This window comes from Convolutriloba macropyga, chromosome 10, assembly GCF_964194025.1.
Source record: "Convolutriloba macropyga chromosome 10, txConMacr16.3, whole genome shotgun sequence".
NCBI lineage: Eukaryota > Metazoa > Xenacoelomorpha > Acoela > Convolutidae > Convolutriloba > Convolutriloba macropyga.
The window spans coordinates 43196905-43210053 of NC_134477.1; the positions used below are offsets into that span (position 1 = coordinate 43196905).

Consider the following 13149-nt stretch of genomic DNA (forward strand, 5'->3'; position numbering starts at 1 on the left):
CTATGACTATAAGTGTAAGTCTATGACTATGACTATGACTATGACTATGACTATGACTATAAGTGTAAGTCTATGGCTATGACTATGACTATCACTATAAGTGTAAGTCTATGACTATGACTATGACTATGACTATGACTATAAGTGTAAGTCTATGACTATGACTATAAGTGTAAGTGCAAGTGTAAGTGTAATTGTTAGTTTATGACTGTATACATCTAATGGTAAGTATTAATAATAATATTTTTATAACTACATAAGTTATTATAACTAAACACCAATAACTTTAGTTTACTTTTCTTGTTCTTCTTATAATCCTCATATACCTTAACTAGTTCATTATACTCATCATTATCTATTTTATTATCATTCATTGATTTAGTATGTAATTTATTAAATTTATCACTGAACTGTTTACTTAAAATATACATTTGTGAATACTTTACAATTTTATTTCTCACTTTAGTATTATTTGTTTTTGATAATGAGCCACAAACAGTTGCTGTGGCAAAAGCTGTAGGTATACAGTGAGGCAATCCTATACTTGTTATTGCAACTGATGTTGATGTTGCAGTTGTTGCCATTGGTGATAATATATAATATTTTTTCTGTTATCTCAGCTGCGTTAATATAATTTTTATGTCTACTTTAATTCTTATTATAGTTATTAGTTTCAGTTTCATATTAATTTCTAATATCTTTTATAATGTTAACATTATTATTAAATTTATTATTAGCTAGGATTTTTTCGTTTGGGTATTGTTCATTAATAGTAGACAAGTTTGGATATAATAATCTCCCACTCGGTGCTGATGGTTGACTCTTTTTAATTAACTAAAATATTTTGCTTTTCTTATACTTAGTCATAGACTTAGACTTAGACTTATATTTATACTTATACTTAGTCATAGTCATAGTCGTAGTCGTATTCATAGCCATAGTCATAGTCATAGCCTTTGTCATAGTCATTGTCATAACTATATAGTAAAATAACTCTCAATCTCTTTCATTATATTTTCATGATCAAAGTCAGAATGCATCTCTATTTTTGCTTGTTCCTTGTTATCAATAAGTTTACTGTCAATTAATATAGGTATTATATTTCGTACGATTTTTTTTATTCTTTATAAGGGCCTCATCAACAGCATAATTAGTCTTTTTATTAACTTCTTCAAATTCCCTTAGACCAGTAGTAAACACATAATCTGGCCGAATGTTAGTAATATTCTGATTAAACTTATTATTATCAATCTCTAGCTTTAATTGATTATACTTAGAGATGGTATCACTAGGAATTTTATTACAAAAGTTAAAAGTGTTTGTAACTTCATTTGCTGATTTAATAAACTCATTAATCAGTTCTTCATTAACTTGTATTTTGTTTAAATGTAAGCTTTTAGTTGTGACTTTATCAAAATCGCCTTTTCTTAGTTCAGTTTTTTAACTTGAAATATCAATTTTATTCGAAGATGATAATAAGTTATTGTCACAATACTCTTTACTAACAACATCTTTTTCATCTATGGGTGGGTGTTCATTTGTATTTTTATAGGTATCTTTCATGTCGATATTATCGTTATCTTCTAAGAATAATTGACGGGCCTTTTTTGTTGTTATATTAATTTTTGCTGATCCGAGAAGTGCTTGTTGTTTAACCTGATTGACTCTATTTCTTGTCATCTTTGTATTTTTTTACAGAAAGATTTGTCTGCAAATCAGCAACTATAATGATCTACTTTGTAGCTGACCGTAGGTCTATCCGGCTTGCTGGCTTATAACCGAAGGTTAATATTCAAAGATTTCAAAACCTTATTATTAGATTCAAAATCAAACTCGGACTTTAATAGTTCCTGATCATAGTATTTACCTCCTATTATCTCTCCATTCATATATTCTATCTTATATGCTGGTGGTTGTGTTTTTCAAACTTCATTAACTTTAAACAATTCTCTATTCCATTTTGAAGTGTATCCTTTAGAGAAATTGTTGCGTTTGTCAGCTTTCCTGACATAATAACCGACAATAAAGTTCGGTGTTGCTTTGGTAGATTTAACATAGTTTTTAACTTTATCAGGATTATTAGAAGCATCAACGGGTGTCATATTAAAAGTAGAGTGAATGTTATTGTTATATGTTACAACAGCATCATTTAAAATATTTATCCAATTAACATCCCCGTTGATGAACATTGGATTATTGATTATGTGTAACAATGTTCTATTAAACTTCTCTATAAATACAGCCTTTAAATCACTATAAGTAGAATGTAATTCGGTTTCACATTCTTTAAGTAAAGATTTAAATGTTTTATTGTAAAACTCACTATCTCTATCTACCCATAAGTGTTCTGGTTTTCGGCCCTCTGATAGGATTGTTTTAAAAACATTAGTTATTGATAAACCAGATTTATTCTTCAATGGAATAGCCCATGCATATTTTGTGAATATATCTATAACAGTTAAAACAAACTTATAACTATTATTTTATTTACTTAGAGATGATTTATCAAATAAATCAGCTGACCACATTTCATCTTTATATAATGGTATTATTCTTTCTCTTCTAAATTTTGTTAATTGAGGACTAAATACTTTTTTAGCTAGTGGTTGTTGTTTGGTTTTAATTGTGCTTTGTTGTTTCAATATGGATGTAGTTATAGGCTTACTCATGGACGTGGTTGTAGACTTACTCATGGACGTAGTCTTAGCTTTGCTCATTTACCATAATTAAAAACAAATTGGTCTAGTTGTTCTTTATTAATAAAATTGATTGATAATAGTTGTTTAGATATATTTAACATTTCATTATTTAATCCATCATGACCAGCTTTTTTTTCTAGTATAATTAATTCTAATCTTTCTAATAAGTTGTTGGAGGAGTTACAGCTATGATTGCCGAGTTTATCTTTAGTTGAACGCCTACCATAGATTTTCTCTTTACCCCCCCCCCAATATAAGTTTTATTGTTTTATATCTACAGCTTCTCTTATCACCTTTTCCTATAACATATCCAATATCTAGTAAAAACCATTTAACTTTTTTTTCATCTTCCTCGATATTATCATATGTTACATTTGATTTAGTAAGAAAGTTAGTAAATCTATCTGAAAATTCTTAAATATTATCCCTAACTATAAATGCACCCTGCTCTTTATTAGTTATATTAACACCATTCATTTTATATCTTCTAGTAGGCAAATCTACGAGATTTAATTTTATTTGAGGATTAGTTTGAGCCCCCATGTCATGAAGAATATTGGCTGTTTTTGTATCAACATAAACTGGTGTTATATCTCGAGTTTTCTCTTTGGCTTCATTTGACAAAGCAGGCTTCATTAATGCTTCATTAGACATCATTAATGCCTTGTTTCTAGTTTTCTCTATCATCTTGTTTGTTTATCTAACTGTTGATTTTGCCAATCTATTGCACTTAATTTTTGTTCACCCAATGCCAGATTATGTTCATTGTTTGCATTTAGTGCTTTAGTTAAAGAATCAAATAACTCTTCTATTTCACCATAGTATTCTTGTTGATTTAATTTCTCTTCTAATCTATTCTTTCTGTTTAGTTTTTCTAGTTTATTTAATTCTATAATTTTATTTAGCTTAGTCATTTTTTTATATATAAAATAATATAAAAAAGCATGAAAAACATATAAAAATAAAATAAAAATAATATAAAAATAATATGAAAATAAAACAAAAATAATATAAAAAATAATATGTTCTATAGGAGAGATGATGATATATAATATAGTAACTACTAACTACTATCTACTAACTACTATCTACTAGCTGATAACTACTAACTACTAGCTACTAATCATATTCATAATCATATTCATAATCATATTCATAATCATATTAAAGATCATTACATAATCTAATAGCAGCTTCAATTAACTTTCTATCATCATTAATAGTTTATTCAAGAATATTATTTATTAGTGCATCTTTTCTTTCATCTAACCCTAATTTTATTAATAGCTCTATTGGTGTAGTATTAATATTTTTTTATTAAATCTCTTTTAAATAGATATGGTCTCTTATCATGAGGATAGCTTTTAATATTATTTACATAGAATCTTTTATCATCAAATTTATTCAGACTTTTTTTTCGTTTTAATTGTTGACATCTTATCCCCAACTTTTCGTATTCTACATTCTTCTACAATTCTTTCTTTACTATCCATTAATGCATTATAGTAGTCTTCATGTTTGACATTGTTTTCTTTCTTTATTCCTTTCTCTTTTGCTGTTCTGTTCTTAAACGGGTTCTGCCCCTGGGTCACCAAGCTATAGGTCTTTGGTTTTAATACTAGGAATTCTTTTATCTTTCGACTTCCAAGTTCATATTTGAATTTATCTGGAACTTTATTATTAGTTTTGATTGGGGTATCAGGATTGCTTAAGTCCATGTATTTATCATCAACATTACCATCGCTAAAGCTTAATACAAAACTATCGGTATCCACATAATGCAGCATTGCATCTTTGAGTGATGGTTGTAATACATCATAAAATAATTCATACTTGCAGAGTTGGCTAAGTTCTAATACTGTTGAGCCCAAGTATATTGGTTTATCATATTGTAATTCTTTTTTATAAAATTCTATTAGAGTGTAACTATGGTATCTAATTCCATCTTTACTATTGGGTTTAATAACAGTTTTAAGTATTTCATAATCATCTGTTAGAGTCTTAGCTTCTAAATACTTTAATGGATTCTCACAACTTCTACCAAATAAGGAATTATTCATTAATTTGAATATATCCTTCTCCGCCTCAGTCTTAGCGTCTGCTCTCATTTTAGTATTAAGTTCAATATAGTCTCTAATAATATAATCTCGTTTAAATTTATTTTTTCTATGAATTTTAATAGCCTTTATGCCCATCTTAGCAACAAAATTTAACATTCGATATTGCATTGGATATTCATTTTTATTATTCTGATCTAATTTTAGTTTCTCAGTTTTTGAAGAAATTGGAGGTCTTTGTTTATATCCTAGTTCATTATTTTCTACTTCTCTTTTTATGGTATTAATTGAAAGTTAGTAGTTCTATCTTTACATTCATTAGTATATTGTAAATCACAGATAAGCCAATAGCCATAATCACTATCATCTGAAATGTTTAATACTTCGTCTGGAGTAGTATTAGTGAAGCTGATGTCTTTTTATGGCAGCTTTTGCATTAGTGCATAACCATATAAGTTATTAGCGTCAATATACCAGATGGATCCTTGACTTTGATTTTGACTATGACTATGACTTTGACTGTTAATTTATCTATTGCCCATAAAACCGCATATGCCACTTCTCATTGCACTAATGAAATCTTTTAACATTTGTTCATCTTTTATTGTTTCTAGTTCAACTTCACTTAGTTTTAGGAAACAATCAATCAAAATTGAAACCAGGTAGACTAATATAATGCAGAGAATTGAGTTTATATATGTCTATATTTAACTTAACAAGTAGATTGAAGCAATGTTCTAATATTCTGACATCATTCTCCATATACTCTAGGGTTAATTCTCTATCTGTTTTCATAATATTAGAATTATTAAAGTTATCAACATCTGCTTGAGTTGGTAGTTTGGCTGTTAGCGATGACCTAAAGTCTTCTTGTGATAGATTACCCAATTCCTTATTATAGCTAATCTCATCCTTAAAGTACTCATAAGGAAATAATGTTTTACTTTCAAGTTGATAAACATTTGCCATTTTATCTGGAGACATTGTCATGAAATTGTAACTGTCTATAAACTTTAGTATACCCACTTTAAACATTCTAGCTTTACCATTAGTACTAGATAATACATCAACTCTTCTATTATTATTATTCAGTTTAAATATCTCATTAAATATTAGATTGAAGTCGTAGCCTTTACCATTAAGAAATATTACGGGGATGAAGTTTTGTTGTTTATAGTTTAAGTTACAAATTTTGCATGCAGGACCTCTATATTTACCTGTTTCATGACAGTGATCTCTAACTTTATTAATGCAAGGTTTATTACAAATATGACAAGTGTTATTGGTATCATGATATAAATTATCTTCTTTATTAAATATTATTGGTTTGTTTAACTTGAAATTATTCTCAGTTTCTATTTCCAATAGATCTTTGACATTATCTTGGATTTAGTCTGGACCAAACTATGATTTGTAATCACCATTCCAACTGAAGCAATGGCAATATGTACATGGTCAGATATTTTATATGTATTATCAACAATCTTTTTAATAATGCTGTCCATATAACATTCAATATCGCTATAGATGACATTCTTCACTTCTTGTTGTTTGTAATGGTTCTTGAATTTGATTTGTTTTAATTTAGGGCACGCAGTCTTTGGTTTGATTTGTGTACAGCATTCATGAGTTTCATATTTCTGTTGAGTGGGAAACCAAAGAGAACAATTATCACAAAACCAATACTTCGTGTTTTTAGTATTAGGTCTTTCCAATAATACTTCTATGTTTTTAATTAAAGCGGCATGTTCATTCAAGACTAGTATTCTTACTTTCTTGCGGCCTTTGATGAAGTTTAAACGTTTCTGTAATATTTCTACTTTAGTGTCGTGGGACTCCGTCCATGTTGCACCACCTTCAGTTGAAGACCTAAAAAACCAAATGTTGATGTTATGATTATTCTGCATTCTTGTTAAATAATCATAAGTGTTTTCATTATCTTCCCAGTCATCAACTAAGTTTTTGATATAATTATTTTCTCTAGTTGCATGATCAGCTGCAGGGAATAATGCTGCTGTAATACATCATCGTAAACAGTTAAATTTTCTGTTTCTAATATTTAATATCGCTTTTGTTTTACTTCTAAGTCCGGGTGGTAGTTCAGTATAAGATCCTAATGATGGCTTAGTTCTTTCTATGTTTAATTGCACGTCTGATATTCCTATAAATTCATAATCATAACCATAGCCTTCATATGTTTCTTTAACATGATCAAGTCATTGGTTTAGATTCAGTCTATGATCTTTAGTCATATATTCATCAGTTCTAAAGTTTTTTAGTAGTCTTTGGGACCCCTTCTTCATCATCGGGAGTTCTCTTTCTATATACACAATTAGCAGTGACTTCACAATTATATGATATAAATGGTTTAAACTCGTCTAATATATAATCTATTGGCTCATTAACATCTTTGATAAAACTTTCATCAGATTTAGTAATATATGACTGTCTTTGATTGAAGCTTGATTTAATATTAAAATTACTGTCCTAGGCTAGGTTTTCCCTTCAGTGTTTGTTCTTGTGGGTTTGTAGACCTATATCATTTTTTAAAAGTTTGGCCACAGACCCAACATGGGACTACAGTTTGGGGTTTAGCCCTAGTTTTAAGTTCTGGTAAAACCTTTTTAGGAACGACAATGTAGTCATCTTCTTCAGGGTTATACACCTTCTCCATGTTTTCAGGTATGGGTTCGGGACTGCTTTCTGGTGGCTGCCCGATAAAGTATGTTTGAGAAAATCCTTCATCGAATTGAAAGATAAATTGCAAATATCACAGAAGTTTACATTACTATTTATTGAGTGATACATGATATATTTTATTAGAGAAAATTTTGGGAAAAAAATAATTTTTCGAAAGTGAAAAATGAAGTTTGATAAGTGTAAAAATAAGCCTCGGAAGGAGTGTTGTAATGATTGTAAAGAATTAGATTATTGTTGTTATATATGCAATGACATAGTTAAAGTAAAAGACTATATTAAACATTTAGGAGAACATTATGTTAATCCAGATCAATATCTAGAGTGTAATATGTGTAAAGTTTATAAGCATAATTTTCTTTAGGTTTAGAAATGGGAGATGGAGATTATGTATTTATCTGCATAGATATAGATATAAACATACCACAGATAGATTAAGGGAATGTGCTCAAAAATTTAATATAGAAGTTTAGAGTTAAGCTGATTTTGTGCAGATTATCCACGAAGTAGTTACACGGTCTCACTAGTTACATTGAAAACAAAACACTAATCACTGTGTTTCCACCAATCTCAGTGTTGGTTTTTTTACTCTATACCCATAACAGTGGGTCCCATATACAGTCTCACAGCAGGGATCATCCTTCTTAAGAACTGTGAGTTTGGTTTTTTTTTTATTTCACTTAGTTTTATAGTAATTCATCAAATTGGGGGACGTTAACTGGAGTCGGTCTGGATAGTGAGGAAGGAACCCCAAACCTTCCGTTTGCTAAAGCATTGCTAAAGCAACTTACCTAGACTCGATGATTTAACCGCTACACCAAGTGAGACAGAAAGTTTTAGTTTTAGATTGATTAAATATTGATTAGGGGAATATTTGAAAACTTTTATGATTTAATATTTTAAATTTTTGTTCAAGTTTTCTTTGCAAGTTGGTTTACGTGCTTTTTACACGGTCGCTCTAGTTACACTAGTACGGGGATACGTTCACTGGAGTCAGTGAGGATAGAACCCGAACTATCCGTCTGATAATGGATAATTACCAGCTTAACTCTGTACTAGTGGATTGCAATAAGTGAGACAGGAAATGATAGATTTTGAGGGAAATATAGTGGGTTTAGTGGATATACACATTCAACCAAGCACGAATACACGTTAGGGTTGAGTGGTTGGTTGAATGTGTATATGTAGTAGTGAGAAAAAGGTGCTATCTAATCAAGAACGAATACACGTTAGTGTTGAGTGGTTGGTTGTATAGAACCTGTTTCCCACTACTCGGATTTTCCAAATATTTCTATCCGATTCTCCATAATTAACTGCTGAATCACTGTATGACAACTGATTTATTCTTCGTTTATCTGACTCAACTTTTAAATAAAGCATTTATTTAATTATTGCAATTTTATTTGCTATTTTTGGAGAATAACTGTTTCAACTATTGTGTTAGGGATCTACAAGTGCAGCGGTTGTCAAGTTACTTACAGTTGTATCACTTACAGAATGAAACACTACAATAGTCGTTCTATTAGACCTCACTGTAAAGATAGGGCAAAAATTGAAGATGTTGAGCCCTTTAGCCAGTTCTGTTTCTGTGAAAGCCATGAGATCACAACTAAGTCGGTGCGTTATAGAATCAAGATACCAGCCAAACAGTACTTGACTCAGAGTTCATCGGTTAAAGCTTCAAAAATTTCCACAGGTTAGCTGAGATATGGTATAAATCACTTAATTTCTGACAGACATTGCGGCGTTAGTAGTAAGAAAATACTGTATCAAGAGAGGAGGTTGTCCTACGATATAGGGGGTTATCCTAGACGGAAAGGGATTAAAGGGATTAGGCGACTATCATACCGCCTTGAAACTCATTTTTGCGTCGCGACAACAATAGCGACGGTTGATTTGAAAGCTATTCGCGAAAATTACCAGGAATTGAAAAAGGTTTATCATCAATACGGTGAAAGGTTTCTATATTTCTTGGCAACATGCCTGAACTTGGATCCCGATCTTGATTTCGATATTGCGATGAAATTGAGACCCTATGGAGGACTGATTGTTATTGATATTCATTCTCTGCACAATTTTTTCAATTCCTACAAAATTTTGAGGTTGCATGCTATACTTCACGACGCTTCAGGTTTTGTTTTTGAGCATAGCTATTCGTATGTCGTACCCTGCCCAGTAACAAACGAGTACCTTGGTCACGTGACATGACTTGTCATCGGTCTTTATTTAAAAACTATTAAAAGCATTTATTCAGTTATTACTCATTAATTGTTTCGAAACTAATGTTTTTTCTCCATCTTTTTCTCCTAAAAAAATAATTTCTCAGAAAAAATAACCAATTCGCCTGAAAACAAATTTAAAGTCCCTGCCAATTCAGCTGTAGAGGGCTCTAAAAGGGGGTGCAATAATTACATATTCAGGAATTAGTTGCAGTGTCGGGTTATTATTAACACAAGGTTAGTTTACCGTCGAAAAGGTATCGAACTCTGAGGCGAAGAAGAATTGTCTAATACCTTCGAGAGGGTTAAAACAACCATTTGTTATTTTGAATTGGTTTTCGAACAATTCAATTTTTATCGTGATTTTTTTAATGCACAATATGATATATAAAACTAGAGATGTCCAGTCTTTTTTCGGACAAAAAAGTTATATCTGATGAAGCACTGCAGATCCTGAGGGGAAATGTAAGTTTTGGATGAACTGTTGCATTACTGAGTCGACAATATACTATTGGTATACGATGTTTCAGTACTGAAATGCTATCTTGCCGGAGTCTGGATTTGGCGCACTAACGTGTTATTTCACCGGTAGGTGATGCAGCTATTGTTATCGCCATCCCCATTTTCGGTTATCTGAAGCTCAGCGTTTTAAAACTGGTCACGTTTAGTTATGTGACTTCATAATGTTCTCGCCAACAGTTATCAGAGCTTCAGTGATTTTTATTAAACTACCCCCACCACCAGCAGCTTTTTTCCAATGCAACATTCTTTGAATAATGATAATGACAGGAACCGTGAACATAGAGCAGCACATCAAAATCCTCGAGGCATGATGTACTAGCCAATTAGCTAGCTTCACCGTTAACATGAGATGAGGAAAGAAAGAGATGCCGCCGTTCTTCACGCGTATTTGAGTGGCGCTACTGAAAACGTGTCAATTCTCTTATCCCAATCATTTTCACGATGAGTGTCATGAACACCAACGTTATAAACGTTATCTTGTTGTTTTGATCTTTTGCAATTACCTTTTCAAGTGTATGTGATAATTTTTGACATGTACAAAGGGCAATTGTGGAAACATGTCACGGCATTTCTCATATTGCCGCCAACTTTTGCAATTTATTATTCATTAAGTTTCATGTTTTTTATTGTAGTTAATATAATCCTATCGATCACTGGCGACATGCTCCGAATTCTCTTTTTAGTTTTGGCATATAAACGTAGTAACTTCATTAAACATAAAACATTGTGGCGGAAAATGACGCATTTACTGGCTGAGCTGTGATTCTTTCAGCGCTGAAGAATTAGACGTGTATTTTTTAACAATGGGTTGCAAAATTTTCACACATTGAGATATAAACTCAGCCTATTAAGACCTGAGTTTTATTGATTGATCTTTCTTGGCATCGGTTAACCAAATCTTACGATGAACTTAGAATAAATATATTTCGAGTCACTCGGTTTTTCCTCTAAATGTTTGAAGCTACGATTGACTTAGATTGCCTGTACCGTAAATTGCTGTGCAATAACTGTCTAAATTTGAGGTTTCTAAGAAACTGCACAATTTTAAAAATGTAAAACTATGCGGTTTGCAGTTTTGAAGTGGTAATTTTGTAAAACAGCTAATTGAGTATGTTGAACCATATATAGTGTAATAATTCGTTAGAATGAAAATAGTGGAAATAAAAGTCATCTTCGTTTTTAGAATCGACAGTTGAAGAGAAAGGATCAGACAGTGTGCGAGGTAGTGGGAGCCGTGGAGGAGGGAATAGTACAAGTAGTAAAGAGTGTGACATATGCGGAAAGACATTTGGGAGCAAAGGGCATCTAAATGTGCATATGCGTATCCACAGTGGAGAGAAACCGTTTGCGTGTGAGATATGTAACAGACAATTTAGTCAGAAAATTAACCTCCAGTGCCACTTGAGAATGCACAGAGGAGAGAAGCCTTATGTGTGCAATGTATGCACAGCTAGATTCACTCAATCAGGGAGTCTGACAATACACATGAGGACACATACAGGAGAGAAACCATATCAATGCAAAGTGTGCAATATGCGATTCAGTAATTCAGGAGATCTGACAAAACACACGAGGACACATACAGGAGAGAAACCATATCGATGCAAAGTGTGCAATATGCGATTCAGTAATTCAGGAGATCTGACAAAACACACGAGGACACATACAGGAGAGAAACCATACCAGTGTGAAATTTGCAATCAATCGTTTACTCAGTCAAACAATTTCACTATACACAAAAAGTCGCTTCACAAAAACACAATCCCTCTTTACTAATTTTTGACAATCACTTACTGCGCCGAAGCATCCGTTTAAAATGCAGCTGACAACTTAGTCAGGGATCAATTTATTCTCAATCTTTAACCGACAGCTTTGAATTCATAATTTTAGCCCGCCAAAAAATCACTTAGTGAGTTTCGAACTCTGTCAAACATAGCGGTACAAAATTTATTACGTTACTTCGAAAATTTATAAATAAAATTAAAAGTTGGCCCCGCCCTGTTAAATCAACAAGGTAAGCATTTCTTTTCTTCTCTTAACTGTGGGTTTTTTCGTTACTCTTATTTGATACACTTGAAAGAACATTCCTGGGATTTCTGGTACAACTATTGCGGATCAGCAGAAAGCAGACGAATGACCAAACATTTCATGTTTACTGTTAAACTACTCCATGGCGCAGGGTCGTACCCACCCAAAGGCTTCAATCCAGAAAATGCTTTATTGCATATCAGATATTTGCGGCATATGCAATCAACGTTTGGTTGGCGCGAAGTAATGAAATGAAACAAGTCCAAAATGAACTAAACTTTTGAACTTTTGAGCTGGTCTCTTCGTCAGATAAAGAAATTTAACTCCATTGTTTTCAATATGTAAGAATTTGGTATCGAAAAACCTAGAATGATATTGTTATTTAGAGTGCTAACATGTATGCAGCATCTTTCTCCATGAGTGTATACTGAATGTAAACAACCATTTCTTCTTTCGCGTTGAATTTAGTTTTGTCATTAGTCATTTTGATTTTTTTTTTTTCAGTTCACACTTACTGTAAGAGCAGACTGTTTTTCTACTACCAGTAGTCTTTTGTTTAACAGCTGCAATAAGGTTAGTTAGAGGAGTGCTGTTGTGTTAAGTTAGGGTTAGTGTTAGGGTTCGCAAGATTACTGGCTTAAGTCTCAAGATAACCATTTTTTGCAAGATTCTTGCAAGATCTTGCAAGATAACCATCCCGTCTCGCCTGGGGTTCCCAAGTTAAATTTTTCGCCAAAAAACATGTAAGAATGGGCTAAAAGCGGAGGAATTTTAGGAAAATGCAGCTCAAAACACGTACATTCTTTGGGCTGCCAAGGGAGTAAGTTGATGTAAGAGTTAAGGGGTAATTGAAAAATTAATCTACCCTGTCTGACATTTTTTACCCTTCTTGGCCAATTACCATTCACTGTAATACCAGTAAATCAG

General features: G+C 31.9%; 1 protein-coding gene across 1 annotated transcript in view; it reads left to right on the top strand.

Annotated features, from left to right (window-relative positions):
- The window catches only part of LOC142348034 (uncharacterized), a 108985-nt gene extending 96859 nt beyond the window's left edge, over nt 1–12126 (top strand). Inside the window, exons 16-17 of the mRNA XM_075399201.1 lie at nt 8935–9149; nt 11378–12126. Coding sequence (XP_075255316.1) covers nt 8935–9149; nt 11378–11970 — 808 coding nt within the window. The 3' untranslated portion in view covers nt 11971–12126. The remainder of the gene's footprint in view (nt 1–8934; nt 9150–11377) is intronic.
- The last annotated feature ends 1023 nt before the right edge of the window (nt 12127–13149 follow it).